This window comes from Quercus robur, chromosome 7, assembly GCF_932294415.1.
Source record: "Quercus robur chromosome 7, dhQueRobu3.1, whole genome shotgun sequence".
Taxonomy (NCBI): domain Eukaryota; kingdom Viridiplantae; phylum Streptophyta; class Magnoliopsida; order Fagales; family Fagaceae; genus Quercus; species Quercus robur.
The window spans coordinates 20262869-20280041 of NC_065540.1; the positions used below are offsets into that span (position 1 = coordinate 20262869).

At 36.4% G+C, this 17173-nt stretch overlaps 3 protein-coding genes across 3 annotated transcripts; 1 reads left to right on the forward strand and 2 right to left on the reverse strand.

The window, feature by feature from the left end:
* Positions 1-251: 251 nt before the first annotated feature.
* On the reverse strand, positions 252-1833 carry LOC126691141 (uncharacterized). The gene is made up of 2 exons (XM_050386210.1): positions 1722-1833; positions 252-796 (listed from the first exon to the last, which is right to left on the reverse strand). Exons 1-2 carry the CDS (start codon positions 1831-1833, stop codon positions 252-254), a joined length of 657 nt encoding a protein of 218 aa, XP_050242167.1.
* A 6548-nt stretch (positions 1834-8381) lies between these two features.
* On the reverse strand, positions 8382-9647 carry LOC126692699 (universal stress protein PHOS32). The gene is made up of 4 exons (XM_050388392.1): positions 9233-9647; positions 9017-9126; positions 8760-8878; positions 8382-8654 (listed from the first exon to the last, which is right to left on the reverse strand). Exons 1-4 carry the CDS (start codon positions 9405-9407, stop codon positions 8564-8566), a joined length of 495 nt encoding a protein of 164 aa, XP_050244349.1. The 5' UTR covers positions 9408-9647; the 3' UTR covers positions 8382-8563.
* Positions 9648-13665: 4018 nt separating this feature from the next.
* On the forward strand, positions 13666-14133 carry LOC126691142 (uncharacterized). The gene has a single exon (XM_050386211.1). It carries the CDS (start codon positions 13666-13668, stop codon positions 14131-14133), a length of 468 nt encoding a protein of 155 aa, XP_050242168.1.
* The last annotated feature ends 3040 nt before the right edge of the window (positions 14134-17173 follow it).

The following is a 17173-nucleotide window of genomic DNA, read 5'->3' on the forward strand; positions in this document are numbered from 1 at the left end:
TTTCAGGGGTGTGGTACAACATTTTCATCTGGATCTTCAAGATAATATGCACCTATTTCATCTACTAAAGTGATGCGATATGGCCCTTCCCAATTAGGCCCTAACTTTCCCCAAGATGGGTTCTTGGCAATACCCAAAACCTTTCTTAATACCAAGTCTTCAAGTGCTAATGGCCTTGACCTTACATTTAAGTCGTACCCCAGCTTAAGCTTATGTTGATAGTACGCCAGTTGAACCATAGCATTTTCTGTTCACTCTTCAATTAAATTTAAACTCTTCTCCAATAGCCCATCATTGCTGCTCGAGGTAAAAGAGCTTGTTCTTAGCGTTGGAAATCCTGTCTCCAGAGGAATCACAACCTTGGCCCCATAAGTCATTGAAAAGGGCGTCTCCCCAATGGACCTATGAAGTGTAGTTCGATATGTCCAAAGGACATGTGGCAACTCTTCCACCCATTTTCCTTTTACATCATCCAGCCTCTTTTTGAGCTCACTCACAATGACCTTATTGACAGCCTCGGCCTGTCCATTTCCCTTTGGATATGCCGAGGTGGAATATCTATTTGTTATGCCCAGGTCATTACAATACCTCTTGAAGGCTTTACTATCAAACAGAAGGCCATTGTCTGAGATGAGTGTACAAGGGATTTCAAACCGAGTGACAATATTTTTCCAGATAAATCTCTTGGCATCCATATCCCTAATATTCGCTAATGGTTCAGCTTCAACCCATTTGGTGAAGTAATCCATGCCGACTAGTAACCATCTCTTATTCCCTGCTGCCTTAAGGAAGGACCCTACAATATCCAAGCCCCATTAAGCAAAAGGCCAAGGGCTGAATAGAGGGTTAAGGACAACTCCTGGTTGGTGAATGTTTAGGGCAAATCTTTGGCATTGGTCGCATTTCTTCACATACTCTTGTGCTTCCCTCTGCATATTTGGCCACCAATATCCCTGAGTGAGGGCCTTATGAGATAAAGATCTGTCTCCGGTGTGGCTTCCACAAATCCTTTCATGTAACTCTTCTAGGAGTAGTTCAACTGCTTCAAGGTGTATGCATAGCAAATATGTTCCAGAAAAAAGAGCGCTTGTACAACTTTTGGTCCTCGGATAGCCAAAACCGATAAGCCTTTCTCGTTACCTTGTCGGCCTCGGATTTACCCTCGGGCAAGGTGTCTTCCTTAAGGAATAGCATAATAGAGTCCATCCAACTAGAACCCACCATAATTTGATGAATATGAACCACATTTCTCCCTATTTCAGTAAGTTTACACAAGTCTTCCACAAAGATCACCCGAGGTAAACTTTGTGCCGAGGAAGTTACGAGCGTGGTAAGAGAGTCAGCATGTGTATTTCTACTTCTAGGGATTTGCAATAAATTAAAAGACTCAAATCTTGACTGTAAGTGTCTAACCTGGTACAAATATTCCTACATTCTAAGATCTCTGGCTTCCAACTCTCCCCCTACCTGGCCTACAACCAATCTCGAATCTGAAAACAGCTCCACTGTCTTCCCTCCCATTCTCTGAACCATAGTCATCCCTACTAATAGGGCCTCATACTCGGCCTCATTATTGGTGGCCGAGAAGCCCATCCTTAAGGATTTTTCAATAATGATCTTCTCATGAGAAATTATAACTAGCCCCATTCTAAATCATCTTTGATTTGCTGCACCATCAACGTATACTCTCCAGGGTTAAGACTCTTAAAGGGAGACCATACCAACTGATTTTCCATCCATGTTCTGCTTCTCAACTTTTTCTTCAAATGGGGTTTCAGCAAACTCAGCCACCAAATTGGCGAGGACCTGGCCCTTAACAGAGGTGCAAGGCATGTACGTGATATCAAAAACCCCTGGGATCGTACCTCACTTGGCAATCCTCCCTATGTAATCAACACTCCGAAGTAGAGATCTAAGCAGAAATTGGGTTAGGACAACAATTGTGTGGAATTGGAAATAGTGTGGGAGCTTACGTGTAGCATGCACCACTGCCAGAATAGCCTTTTCTAGAGGTAGGTAACGCACCTCGACATCATGCAGTGATTTGCTCGCATATTAAACTAACCTCTGCACACCACCATCAACCCGTGCCAGCACTAAGCTCACCACATGGGAAGTCACCGCGATGTAAGCAAACAAAACCTCATCCACCTTAGGCCTGGACATAATAGGTGGCCGAGATAGGTATTCCTTCAACTACTGGAAGGCCAAGACACACTCCTCGGTCCATTCAAATCCCTTTATTTGTTTAACAACTGGAAGAAAGGTCTACACCTGTCTGCTAACTGAGAAATGAATCGATTTAGAGCAACAGTCATCCCTGTCAACTTCTGGACCTCTTTGGGATTCCAAGGTGACTATAAATTGTTAATTGCTTTAATCTAGTCAGTGTTGACTTCAATTCCACGGTGAGTAACCATATACCCCAAGAACTTCCCTAATCTGACACCAAAAGAGCACTTAAAGCATTAAGTCGCAGCTTATGTCTCCTCAAGATCTCAAAAATATTCCCGAAATTGTTAACATACTCGGATTCCAACTTACCCTTAACCACTATATCATCTATATAAATCTCAATGTTTTTTTCTAGTTGTGGTTTAAACATCCTAGTCATCATCATCTTATAAGAAGACCTTGCATTCATTAGACCAAAAGTATCACCTTGTAATGGTAATTCTTAGTAGGGGTGACAAAAACTGTCTTCTCCTGATCATCCAAAGCTAAAGGTATCTGATGGTACCCTTGAAATGCGTCCAGGAAGTTCATATGAGGATGGCCTACAGTGGCATCCACCAACTAGTTTATTCAAGGCATGGGAAAAGAGTCTATGGGGTAAGCTTTATTCAGATTTGTGAAGTCTACACATACCTGCCACTTCCCATTCTTCTTTTCACTACCACTATATTGACTAACCACTCAGGGTAGAACACTTTCTTAATAGCTCCAGCCTGCTTAAGCTTGTTCACCTCCTCATTGACAACATCAAAATGCTCTTTAGATGAGCACCGAGGTAGTTGCTTCCTAAGGAGGACAGCTGGGTTGACATTCAAACAATGACAAATGAAGTCTAGATCCACCCCAGGAGCTTCATAAACATTCCATGCGAACACATCAATATTCCTCCTTAGAAATGCTAACAGTTCTTCCTACTCCCAAGGAGGCAAGTGAGTTCCAACCTAAAAAATCGTCTCCGGATCACCATCTAGAACAATTTCCTCCAACCTATCACATTTTGCATCTTCCGACACCGTGTCCATAGAGAGAATCGAAATCCTTGATTACTATGAGCCCCCCTCAACAAAGGCCGAAGACTCAGCTTTAGGCTGATGCATAATTGCAGCCACCAGGCACTGCCTAGCCATGGATTAACTCCCAACTAGCTCTTAAATCTGGTCCTTTGACGGATATTTCACCTTTAAATGCAAAATTGAAAAAACGGCCCCTAGGGCATAAAGCCAGGGTTTTGCCACAATAACCGTGTAGGAAGAATAAGCATCCACCACAATGAAGTCCACCTCTACTACTTCTGAACCTGCTTGCACGAGCAGTCTAATCTGACCCCTTGGAATGACAATCTTCCCATCAAAGCTTACCAAAGATGAATCATAGGTTGTCAAATTCTCGAGCTTCAAGTTCAACCCTTTGTACAAGTCAAGGTACATAATCTCTGCACCACTGCCCTAGTCTACCAACACCCTCTTCACATCGTACCCCCTATCCTGAGCGTGACCACTAAAGCATCATCGTGTGGCTGTATGGTTCCAATCTTGTCCTCATCCGAAAAACCCAACGTCGGTCAGGTCTCTACTCTAGCCTTCTTCGGCTCAAAATTAGAGTCTTTGGCAGTTGGCTGAGCTACAGACATCACCTTGGAAAGATGAAAACCAGTTCTCTCAGGAGCAGCAAAAATGACATTAATTATGCCTAAAGGGGGCCTAGAAGAAGCGTTCCCCTGAGTCCCTGACTTTACTTAGTCTCCTTACCCATTGGGTCGATACAAAAAGTGTTGTAACCTTCCATCTCTGACAAGTTGCTCCAGATGATTTCATAGAGTTCAACAGTCCTCGGTGGTATGCCCTCGTTCTTGGTGGTACTGGCAATGAAGACTTTAGTTACGCCTTATGGGGTCTCCTCCTATCTTGTTTAGTCATTTAAAGTATGGCTCATTCTTGATCTTCTCCAAGACTTGATCTACTTGCTCTCGGAACACTATGTTAACCACCTGAGGAGTCGTAGACCCAGATTGCCCAGTAAAATCCCTTCGGGGTTGGTTATTATTGTATTTGTCTGACCTAAAATCCCTCCTATCCTGAGGGATAATCTTAGCCTTTCCCTTCCCTTGCTGCTGGTCTTCCTCGAACCGCTTGTATTCGTCAATACGATCCATAAGCCGACACACACTCCTTACCAACTTCTTGGTCAAGGACTTTCTCAAATTATGCTCGGCAGGCAGGCCGACCTTAAAAGTCCTTATAGCCACGTCATTAAAGTCCCCATCGATCTCATTGAACATCTCCCAGTAGCTATCCAAGTACGTTTTCAAGGTCTCCCCTTCTTACATAGACATGGACAATAGGGAATCTAAGGGCCGAGGAACCCTACTGCACATAATAAAACGAGATCCAAATGTCCGGGTAAGCTCCTTAAAGGAATCAATGGAACATGCACCTAGGCCATCAAATCACCTTATTGCCACAGGCCCCAAATTGGATGGGAATACCTTACACATCAAGGCCTCATTCTTAGAGTGCATAGCCATTCTTGGTTAAAGTGACTTACATGCTCCACAGGGTCTGTTCGACCATTATACATGGTGAATGTGGGTTAAGTGAACCGCCAAGGAAGTGTACCTCCCTCAATTCTGCACGTGAAAGGTGATCTGGAAATTTGGTTGAGTGCTCTGTTCATCGCATCATTTCCCAAGCCTTTGGATGATAAGTTCCTGTTTCTGCGCTCATAGTGGTAGTCCTCATCATATGAGAAAGACTCAGTAGAAGGAATCCTTGATTTAGGTCTATAACTACCATCATCTTCATCGTCAGAAAAGAAGTCAAAATGGAGGGAGTTCGCCTTCGCCATTCATGGTGCAACTTCCTCTTCAAATGATCAATCTTCAGCTACATGTTCCTAGCATTTTCCTCATGAGAGGTGTGACTTCCAGTTCAAGATTGACTTCTACTAGTATGGGTGGTATGCAGACTTCCCTCCCGGTCCCTTCTTCGTTCAAGATGAAGGAAATGATCTTGACGTTGAGACCCCATAGATTCCTCCTGGTGTGGACGTAAACCCACCACAACACCAGAATTTCCCACAAATGGTGCCAATTGTAAGGTCACAATATGGCTCCCAAGCCCAAAAAATGGATGAACTTAGGCCCAAGGAGCCCAATACAATGAATTTGTAAAGAGTGAGTTGAAAAACTGGGCTTTAATGAGTCAGACAACATGTAAAATGGATCCAGATGACAAGAAAATGAAGATAAACTAGTTTAATCTTAAAAGAATTGCCATCGGCACAATCCGAGGAAATCAGTTCTTATATATATTTCTTCTCAAGTTTGATTACAAGTTCAACTCTTGATTGCTACAATGTTTCTCTCTTAATTTTCCAATCTCTTTCTTCAGGATCTTCCTTCTGTTTTATACTATCTTCCTTTATTCATCTCTACCCTTCACGTATAAGGTAGATTGCCAGTGTGGATCCTTGTCCCATCAACACCTTCCTGAAATCTCTGGTAGTAGCTGTAAGGCTGAAAATTACTTTTCAGGTATCACCTCCACATTAATGCGGCCAGTTGGTTAGGTGTAAAGCATTCAATGCGGTGGTAGCAGTTTTCTCTTTAGATATTTTAGGACTTCCCTCTATCATGTACTTCTGTTATACTTATCTATATCAATAGAATCTCCTAGAACGCTGTCCTGGATGGTAGACCACCCCTTTAGACCTCGAATCACCCTCATGGACTTTTATGATCAAAACTAACTTATTCACTTACTAACACGGACTCCTCTGATAATGTTCACCCCTCCTCAAACTATTTCATGTCCCCGAATTGGGTCCCCAGCCCAATTTATTCTACTGGGCCTAACATCCCTACAATTACTATAACAAGTTTAACTAATTAACATATAAATAAATAAAGAAATATTACATCCATGTATGCTTAAGATTTGATATTTCTTATCTCATGAAAGTTATGATATGAAAAAATACATTTGAAAGATAGATTTTTATATTTAATTGAATTATTTTATTTAATTTTTCTATTTATACTAATTTAATATATTTATTTATATTAAAATAATTATGATGTCATCACAGTTTGATTTCGCTCTAACCTCAAAATTCTTGAACCTTTTTTCTTTTACGGTTCATTGAACAATTCAGATCTAAAAACCATGGTTAATTGAGCATAAAGTAAATAATTATGCTTATCTATATCAATAGAATTTCCTAAAACGCTGCCCTGGATGGTAGACCACCCCTTTAGACCTTGGATCACCCTCATGGACTTTTATGATCAAAACTAACCTATTCACTTATTAACACTGACTCCTCTGATAATGTTCACCCCTCCTCAAACTATTTCATGTCCTCAGATTGGGTCCCCAGCCCAATTTATTCTACTGGGCCTAACATCCCTACAATTACTATCACAAGTATAACTAATTAACATATAAATAAATAAAGAAATATTATATCCATGTATGCTTAAGATTTGATATTTCTTATCTCATGAAAGTTATGATATGAAAAAAATATATTTGAAAGATAGATTTTTATATTTAATTGGATCATTTTATTTAATTTTTCTATTTATACTAATTTAATATATTTATTTATATTAAAATAATTATGATGTCATCACAGTTTGATTTCGCTCTAACCTCAAAATTCTTGAACCTTTTTTCTTTTACGGTTCATTGAACAGTTCGAATCTAAAAACCATGGTTAATTGAGCATTAAGTAAAATACTAAGAGAGAAATAGAGGATTTCTAATTCACACATTACTTTGAAAGACTTATGAAAAACTTGTAGCTATCGTAAGAGAGAAATAGAGGATTTCTAATTCACACATTACTTTGAGAGACTCGTGAAAAACTTGTAGCTATCGTAGGCTCATAATGTTGTAGGAAAGTGCCTCTAGATAGCACTCCCACCTCAATATTGATTGTGAAAATATTATGATTATAGAAAGATCTCCAAGAAATAAACAATAGGAATGAAGCAAACCCAAAATCTGAAAATAAACAAACACACACAAACAAAAGAACACCAAGGATTTACGTGGTTCAGCTTTTGGCCTACGTCCACAGGCAACGACGAAGAAATTTCACTAATCAAAATATGGAGATATATTCTCACACACACCCAATCTCCAATACAAACAATAGCTCTCTCACAACCCAATACACCCAATATAGCATAGAGAAGACCTTGGATCCTATGCTAAACTAGTGAACCCTCACAATAATATGCACCAGCCAATCTCACTATTTCACTCTATTTTCTTTTCTCTAAATTGCCGAAGCACCTTCCTATTTTCTTTTCTCTAAATTGCCGAAGCACCTTCTCCTTATATAGGATGTCAAGTCGGCAAAAGATACTATTCCTCCAAGCACTAGAATTTTATTCCATGAAACTTCCTTATGTCCACGTGCAAATACTAATCCAAGCAAAGACTACTTCAAGTAGCTCTTAAATCTCAACGATAGAATTTTCTACCATTCCAAACCAGCCAATATACTTTGAGCACGTGAGTTCCAACATATCAATTCCAAATTGAATTGGATATCTAAGCCGGTTGGGAATTCAACATGCTATGAAAACTACTCCTAAAACAATTAGGAAGTAGTGTTGTATTTGAAATAGGAAATCAAGGCTTACATGCCACTCCAAAGCATACATGGATTAGGATAATCAAGCCACCGACTTCACACGTAAGTCGTAGCATCACTCCATAAAAAATTCCCTAATAAATCTGTGCCACATCACACCACAAAACATAAATCTAAACCGCCCATCCATATGATATTATTGTGTATGCCAAATCTCAACAGGAAAAAAAATATAATGAACGATAAGACAAGGACTTTTTGTTTTTTAATGGTTGACAAAGATCAGCAAAGAATTTAACCCATATAAGAAAGACTACTAACAAAGATCAGCAAAGAATTAAACCCATAAAGCAAAAGACTTTTTAACCCACCAGTGTCTTGGCTCTTGTGGTTGTTGCATGTTTAACTATCAATTCCAAGAACAAATATATAGATTCTAGTAAGAAAAATTATTCAAATACTACGGCGCAGTGCTCATCCGTTCTCTCATATGTACCGTGGATCTGTTTTAGTTTTTCTAATTATATATAAGGGGCCAAATATGCCATGACCAAGTAAATTATTCTTCATATTTGATGATAAGGGGAATACATATCCATCTATTTGGTTTTCAATAATAGTCCCAAGAGAAAAGTTATCTTAAATTCAGGAAAACATAAAATATAACATTGCTCATGCTATTGATACCATACGTAACTCAAAATCCAAATCCAAATCAGTAAAATCAGTGCTGGCCAACGCTTGAATCCTTGACTACAGTCACAGGGCAAGAAGCATGTGTTATCACATAGTTGCTCACACTCCCCAGAATAATCCTGTTTTCCACAAGACACAATTTTAATACATGCATGCATACACATCTAAGACACATAGAAAAGATAGATCTGTATTCTATGAGAATGAAAGATTAGATCTTTTACCTTTGTATAGTACCAAGTCCCCTGCTTCCCATTACTAGAGAGTCCAGCTTCAGATCTTCAACAGCCTGTAGAAGCTTCTCCCTTGCATCTCCCCAGTACAATTTCGTAACAATGTTCACCTAAAACCACATTCATAACACACCCCAACCCAAAAAAGACAAAAACATTAAAGCCATATAATCGAAATTATTAACAACAGACAATCCCTATAAAGGCAAAGGGGAAAAAATATATAAAGAAAAATAAATAAATAAAACCTCTTTCTGTCTCGAAGCAGTGTCAAGCGTATCAAGAACTTCAATATCAGTCTGAACATCGTACTTCTTCATAACCTCGGGTTCTCTAAACTCAGACAAAGGAATAAGAGCTACAAAACAAACCCATATTATAAAAGATCAGATCAAATCCAGTACAGATATAAGTAATTCATTTGAACTTTTAGAAACAAAAACTGTAACAATTAAGAGACATACGAGAGCCAGATTGAGCCCAAAGCTCGCCGCGAGACTCGTCGAGACGGTTGGGATTGTTGTGGATGATGAAAAGGGTGTCACCCTTGTCTGCCAAATTATCTATAGCCCATTTTAGAGCGTTCTTGCTGCTCTTTGAGAAATCCATTGCCACGCCTATTTTCCTATCCTTTCCCATTGTTTTTTTTCACTCTTGCTTCTTTCTTTTCCTTTCTTCTTCTTCCCTCTTTTGTAATCAGAAGAAAAAGAATAACGCGTTTGGTGTGTGAGCGTTACAAAAGATAAAAAGCCAAAGCCAAGAATCTAAAGCGGAGACAATGGTTTTTGTCTGCTTTGTTTACAGGGATTGGTTTTTTTAATGCTTAATGGTTAAGCAGGTTGTAAAGGCCAATCTTTATATAGAAGACAAGTTACTGCGTACCAAATGGGTTCTTGAAAATTCAGCAAAAAATGGGTTCTTGAAAAGAATACTTGTACGCTCCATTGTTGATACGTATAACTGAATCAGGGCCATCCACGTTTGCACGCGACGCGAGTCTACTTGATTGTGGGTCCAGATGTAGTACACGCATGCACACCGTTAATGGTTGCGTGGAAACATTATAATGAGCGCGTTGATAATACTTTGGTAAATTCCAGAAAACTGGTTTGGGTTAATGACAGTTAAGTCCAAGATATATTAAAAATGCCCAATTTGGTCTTTAAAAGACAAAAACACCCTTACACTGTTATTACCATTTCTATTTCCTCCGTTACTTTTTTTTTTTTTTGTCTCAATCCTGTCTGTCTCTCTGTTTCCTCTCTTCTTCCTCATACCTCTCCTTCTCCCTCTCATCCTCTCTCTCTCTCTCTCCAAGCGGATCCACTCTCCTCCCTTTCAAGCCTCTGTTTCTCTCGTTCATGCCTCTTTTCTTCATAGTGGTACGTGGGTTTGGTGGCTGTGAGTTGTGGTTTGGGTGGTTTTTGCGGTGGTGGTGCGTTTTGTAGTGGTTGGTTTTGGTTTGTTGACGATTTTTTTGGTGGGCTCTAATGTGTGGTTGAATGGTTTTGGGTTTTTTTTTTTTTTCTTTGGGTTTTGTGGCCGGCGGTGGTTTTCGGTGGCGGTGGTGGGTTTGTGGTTTTTTTTTTCTTTGGGTCTTGTGGCTGGCGGTGGTGGTGGGATCTGATGTTTGGGTGGTTTGTTTTGGGTTTTGGGGTTTTTTTTTTTTTTGGGTTTTGTGGCCGGCGGTGGTTTCCGGTATGGGGTGGATTTGCAATGGAGGATGCTATGGTTTTTTGGATTTGCGGTGGAGGATGCTATAAGTTTTTTGGATTTGGGTCTTGATGCTATGGTTTGGCTGGGTTTTATGGCTGGTGGTGGTAGTAGCAGATCTGAGGTTAGAGAGGGAGAGTGGGGTTTTGGCTGTGAGAATCAAAGGAACCACCGAGAGGGAGGGTCTGTGAGGAAGAAAGACGAGAAAAGAAAACTGTAACGGAGGTTTAAGAGAGTTAACGGTGTAAGGGTTTTTTTTGTCTTTTAAGGACCAAATTGATCATTTTTAAAATATCTTGAACCTAACTGTCATTGACCCAAACCTCAGGTGTTTTCTGGAATTTATCCTAATACTTTATTATGGTACCCTCTAGCATTTTCCATACACAGTGATAATTAGTGGTACCCTGTAGAGTTTGGAGACGCAAGTGGGTACACTGAGCAGTTCCATGTGACTACCTGCTCCTCAAATATTCCCTTTAATTAAAGAGCAATGCCAAACATAAAAATGCACAATTTTATGTCCTCGCCACGTGACATAAAATTGTACATTTTTATTATGTGTATGTAGCATTATTCTTAATTAAATACTCTTTTTATCTTAATTTGTCTGTCTTATTTGAAAAGTCAGACTTTTTAAAAGAATATTATTTATTATCTTGTCTGTTTTATAAAAATTTATAAGTTACAAAACTACCCTTAAATAAATTTATCAACTTTTTTATAAAAGAGTTATTCTTAATGAGGTAACTAAAAAAATATCCCAATTAGATTGGTTTTTTTAAAAAAAAATTTAGTTTTCTTTTCAAATAATTTTGAAAATAAAGTAGGGGTATAATAAGAATATTAGTAAATTAATGATTCTTATTTTTAGAAACTGAACAATATTTTGGGACATCTCAAAATGGAATAAAGAACAAACCAACTAGGACAGAGGGAGTAGTTAAATTCATCATAGTTTAAAACTAACGAGAAAATTAATAATTTATCATGATATTAGAGCACAAAATCATTGGTTTAAATTTTTTCTCCACCATAACTCCTGTTTAAATGATTAAGGTTGCGTTTGGCACTAGTTGAAAAATGTAGTTTTAAACTTTTTAGCTTATTTTTACTACTATTTATAGGTTTATTTACACTTTTTGATACTATTCATGAATCTCACTATACTATTTTAACTAACTTTTAACTTTATCTATATATATATATATATATATTTTTTTTTTTTTTAATTCAATTTTAGTGAAATAAGTTCTTCCCAAACAAATCTAAATCTAACATTTCTTATGAACTATGAACATAATGGCGTCAACCACATATAGCTATGTGATAGAGGGAGCCACATTTTGATTTCTACCTATCCTAGCCAAAAATTTAGCGCACTCATTCACTTCATCATACACATGACGTGCATGAACAATCTATTGTCGATCCAACAATTCCTTACAATCCAAACAAGAGAAGACAAACTTAGGAATAATGAATAATGGTCGTGGGCTTTTGATGCATTGTTTTTTTTTTTTTTTTTTTTTTTTTTTTTTGCTGAATTGCTTTTGATGCAATGTTAGAGCTTAGCAAATTGTAGGTTAGTATGTGCGCTTTGACAACCTTGCTTGGGATTGGTAACGACTTGCAAAGTTGCAAGATGTTAAAGGTAACACACTAATAACGTTGGACAACCTTTGCAAATATGATACGATTTCTGCAGGTTGCTTAATTAATGCAAATAGGTTGTTGTCAAATCAGATCGACTCAATTTGACACTATCAATAAATAAGTTAATTTTGTGTTAACTTGCTTAAATAACAATTAACTGATAATAACCTATTTCATTATTTGTATTGAGAAAAGTTAAGTTCCATTATTTTGATATGGACTTATTTAACAATTATAAATATTTTTCATTTTATATGACATAAATTTTAATTTTAAATATAGAAATAAATAATTAAAAGAATTTTAGTGGTTATAAGTAAATTCTTCTATGAAATCGTAGTGTCCTTAAACTTTTTTACCTAAAACAAAGAAAAAATTTCATTTAATGTTTTTTAGATTAAGTATTTTTAAATTTGGATGAAACTTCATTGGTTGTAATAAAATATTTAAATTGTATGTTAGTAATATTTTAATTGATGTTATTATTAAATATAATTTATAAGAAATTCATTTTTTATAATTATTATAGTTTAGATGCTTACAAAATATCTATAATCTATGATTTAGAATAATGGAAATTAAAGACGTTTGGCATTTGTTTGACCTCATAATATTTTATCAAATAAGTTTTTAAGATCTCACAAATTTATATATCATTATTTTAATATATATTATTTTAATTGATTTTAAATTATATTCTATATTTAAACCTTTCATCAAATTTTAGAATCTTATCATAATTAAAATAAATAAAAAGTGATAAATAACTATCATAATTTTTAAATTTCATATTAAATAAAAATAAAAGAAGTAATAAGCATAATGATTATCAAATTTCATATTTAGAAGTGATGTTATTGATCTTGTCTTTGAACCAACAAAAGCAGCTGTCATTAAAGGCATCCCACTAAGTTCCTTCAGCCAAGAGGACAAGCTCATTTGGCCTTTCACCCCATCAGGTCAATACACTGTGAAGTCGGGGTATCACTTCTTGTATGAAGGCAGTGCACCAATGCAATTAACAGTAGAAGATTCAATTTTTTGGAAGAAGATTTGGGGTCTACAAGTCCCAAACAAAGTGAAAAACTTCGCTTGGCGAGCGTGCAAGGAAGCTCTCCCAACAAAAGCTAACTTGTATCGCAAGAAGATCGCCCAACATGCTCTCTGTGAGAGTTGCAAGGTGCGGTCTGAGGATGGCTCACACTCTATTTTCTTTTGTTCTAATGTGCAGGTAGTCTGGAGGTCTGATCCGCAGTGGAGCTGGCTCTCGGATTTGGAAGGTCAATCTATGAAGGACATCTTCAAGTTTGCTTTATCAGAAAACAAAGACACAAAGTTGCTAGCATTTATGGGGTGGGCAATTTGGAACCATCGAAACTAGCTCCGTTTCAATGAAGCAGTGTGCCCCTTAAACCAAATTTTCCACTTATCAAAGGAGAGGAAAGTTGAATTTCAAGATACCAGACCATCTATCCCGAAGCTGGTACACAGAAACCATGTCCATTGGAGACCACCAAATACAAACGAGATGAAGATAAATTACGATGGTGCAATTTTCTCAGAAGAGGGTAGAGCCGGACTAGGAGTGGTGGTTCACAATTCGGATGGCGTAGTAATCGCTTCACTGTCTCAGCAAATACCTTTGCCAGCAACTGTTACTCAAGTAGAAGCACTGGCAGCGAGGAGAGCAACTGAATTTGCAGTAGAACTTGGCATCACTTCCGCAGTGTTAGAGGGAGATTCAGATATCATTCACAGGGAGCTGATAGGCACAGAACCGTCCCTAGCTTTACATGGTCATATAATTCATGATGTAAAACAGTTGGCTTCTTACTTTGCTTGTATACATTTTGTCCATGTTCGTAGACAAGGAAATAATGTCGCCCACGCTTTGGCAAGAAAGGCAATTACCTCGCCCGATTTAAATGTCTGGATGAAAAATGTACCACCAGATATCCTTCATGTAGTTCAGGCTGATTTAGCCTCTTATGCTTAATATAAGAAAGTATTTCATTCTCAAAAAAAAAAAAAAAAAAAAAAAAAAAAAAAAAAAAAAAAAAAAAAAAAAGAGGAAAGAGAAAAAATCATATTTTGTTAAACTTTTCCATATATTGCACAACTAGTAATATATATAAAATAAATGCCTTTGAATTTTTTTGACTTCTTCCATACTTCTAGTATTGCCACATAAACTTTTTGAAAGCTCAATAATGTAAAATACTAAAACTTGTTTAGACCCCCAATTTTAAAATTATGGCTAAGTTGTTTTTAATCTACTCAACTAAATGTAGAATAAGAGTAAATAATGCGCAATTAACCAGGACTACAACCTAGTGCATGGGCATACATAATTAACAATTAATTATAAAGCACAAGGAATAAGGGAAGAGAGATGCAAACACAAGATAACACGGCGATGTGTTATCGAAAATGAAAACTAAAGAACTCACCATAAAAACTTCTCTATGACCCTCCAAGCTAAAATGATCTATTAATGAATAAGTTGGAGTACAAGGATACCAAAAAGACCCTCCAAGCCTAATCTACCCAAAGTATTTAAGCCCTCCAAACTCCAGCTACTAACGGACTTCTCGAAGTTTTGCCTTCACTAGCTTCCCGGATCCCGCAATATTGCCCGATTGCATCGCCTAGCCTCACTGGCTTATTTTGGCAAAGACCCAATACTTCCCAAGCTCCAAAACACTCTCTACATTCTAAATGGGTGTGGGTTGTGTTTAATTACAAATCTCCTCTCAAGGTATGATAAAGGAAGATGGGAAGGAGAAGAGACTGCAAAGGAATTCTCATTTAAGGATGAGTAGCTCTCTCTAAAATGGTGGGTGTTGTAAAAACCTCTCTCCAGGGTTTTCTATCTATTTAGCCTCCTTGCAATTTTGTGGGGTAATGAGGGTTTTTTTTTTTTTTTTTTTTTTTGATACAGTAATAAGGGTATATATAATATGGGTGAAGGGTATAAGAATCACACTTAAAATCCCAGCTATCAATACATCTCGCAAGTTGGCCAAGTAGTGAGATTACTCGCGAGATACATTGACTCTTCAACTTCCGGCATGTGCTCCTCATGTGACCTTTAATTGTCTTGATCAAATTTTCATCACTTAAGACTAAACTCATTACAATTAAATCCCACAAAATACAAGAAAATAAATTAATGAAATTACAATACTTTTTGTCATGGAATAAAGCCAACATAAATATTATGTAAAAATCATAACTTAACACTTTTTAAAGCCCAATTTTTTCCATGTCATAATTCTAATATATATACTTTTAATTGGTTTTAAACTCTATACTCTATAAGGATTCTCTATAAGCCACTTATATTTACACCTTCCATTAGAATCTTGTCAAATCATATATATAAATAAATAAATATATATATATATATATATATATATATAAACACACACACACAAGATGATTTCCGATTAATGACTACTATAATTATTAAATTCTATATTTAGAAAAATAAAATAAAATAGATAAGATCATATTTTATTGAACTTTCTCTTATATTGCATGAGCTTCAACCATATGGTTTAATTTTTTTGGTGAACCTAAGGCATAGTACTTAAATTTTACCAAAATTACTACATTATAAATGACATTTATAGTTTCTTTATGTCTATTATACATTTGTGCAAAGCTTTCTCGTGCATTGCACGAATTAATGACTAGTAAAAAAATGTTATTATGTCAATTTTTATTTTATAGACGGGTTGAAATAATTGTGTTTATGTCAATATAAAATGACTTTTTTAATAAGTATATTTATAGGTCATGTCGTGTCATGTCAACTCTCATATTAAATGGATCAAATTAAAACTTAAAGGTTTTAACATGATGATTAAATGATTTGTGTTCATTTACCCATGTAATCAAATACCCTTACCTCAACATAATACAAACTTGATCTATCAACAAGAATTTCCATCCCAAGTTTGTGTGAGAATGTAACACAGACTGTATTGCCTACTTGTGGGGATGCGTTTTGTAGAGTTTGCTAGCGCATGGGCAAGCAAGTTATGGCTTTATTTGATATGGGTGGTAATGACTAGTCAGGGCCGGCTCAAGGCCTAGGCAAGTTAGGCCTAGGCCTAAGGCCCCACCAAAAAACAAAAATTTTCTTAAGAAAAAAGACCCCATTTTTCATAGTTAAAGGCCCAAATTTTTATATATTTTCTAAAAGTTGTACATTTTTTTTATTAGTGATGTTAAGGGTACTACAAATTTTACTATTGACTTACAAATTGTCATGTTATTAATCACAAATAAGTGATATAAACATTCATTAGTTAAATTGATGAAGTTCATCAATGAGAGACAGTGTCCCATTATATTTTGAAAATTTTATAGTATTTTTAATTAGCGCATTTTTCTTTTTCATTTCTATTAATGTTCTCAAATTACGAGACCAATAGAACCTTAACTCAATTGAAACCCTAAAATATTTCAAAAAGATGTTGCAAATGTGTTAAATCATTAATTATAGATTAATCTCCCTTGATAGTTTGAGACTTTAATTTTTGTAAACTAATATCCTACAAAGTCACACACCAAATAATATCTATCTCTCTCTCTTAAAATCAAAATATAAAATTAAAAATTAGATTACAACTTTATTTAACTATGCATCGTCTTATATCCAAAATAAAGTATCTTTTTCAATCGCAATATATTTTTATTTCTTTTTATTAATATTTATAATTCAACTATGATATTCAATTCTCTATATGAAATTAACATTAGTCTAGTTGGTATTATTTATGTATTTAATGTATCAAATTAACTTTAATTTGATTAGTATTAAATAATTTTGTTTAATTAATATTTACATATTAAAGGCTCCGCATAAATTTTTCGCCTTAGACCCCAAATCATGTTGGGCCGCCCCTGTGACTAGTTGTGGGCTTGACATCGACGACATGCAGTGTCATGTAGATGGCAGTAGCACAGGCCAAGCCCTCCATTCATAGACATGTACTTGGGTTCGGTGCTAGGCACATGCATAGGGT

Bases quoted from the DNA above. Each gene is read 5' to 3' on its own strand.
- LOC126691141 (XM_050386210.1), bottom strand. From the start codon at position 1,833: ATGCCTTGCACCTCTGTTAAGGGCCAGGTCCTCGCCAATTTGGTGGCT. The intron at 797-1,721 runs GTATGGTCTCCC...TGGATATTGTAG, and splicing joins CATGGATGGAAAATCAGTTG to GGTCCTTCCTTAAGGCAGCA.
- LOC126691142 (XM_050386211.1), top strand. From the start codon at position 13,666: ATGAAGATAAATTACGATGGTGCAATTTTCTCAGAAGAGGGTAGAGCC.
- LOC126692699 (XM_050388392.1), bottom strand. From the start codon at position 9,407: ATGGGAAAGGATAGGAAAATAGGCGTGGCAATGGATTTCTCAAAGAGC. The intron at 8,879-9,016 runs GTTTTATTTATT...ATGTGGTTTTAG, and splicing joins CTGCTTCGAGACAGAAAGAG to GTGAACATTGTTACGAAATT. The intron at 8,655-8,759 runs GTAAAAGATCTA...TGTGGAAAACAG, and splicing joins GGACTTGGTACTATACAAAG to GATTATTCTGGGGAGTGTGA.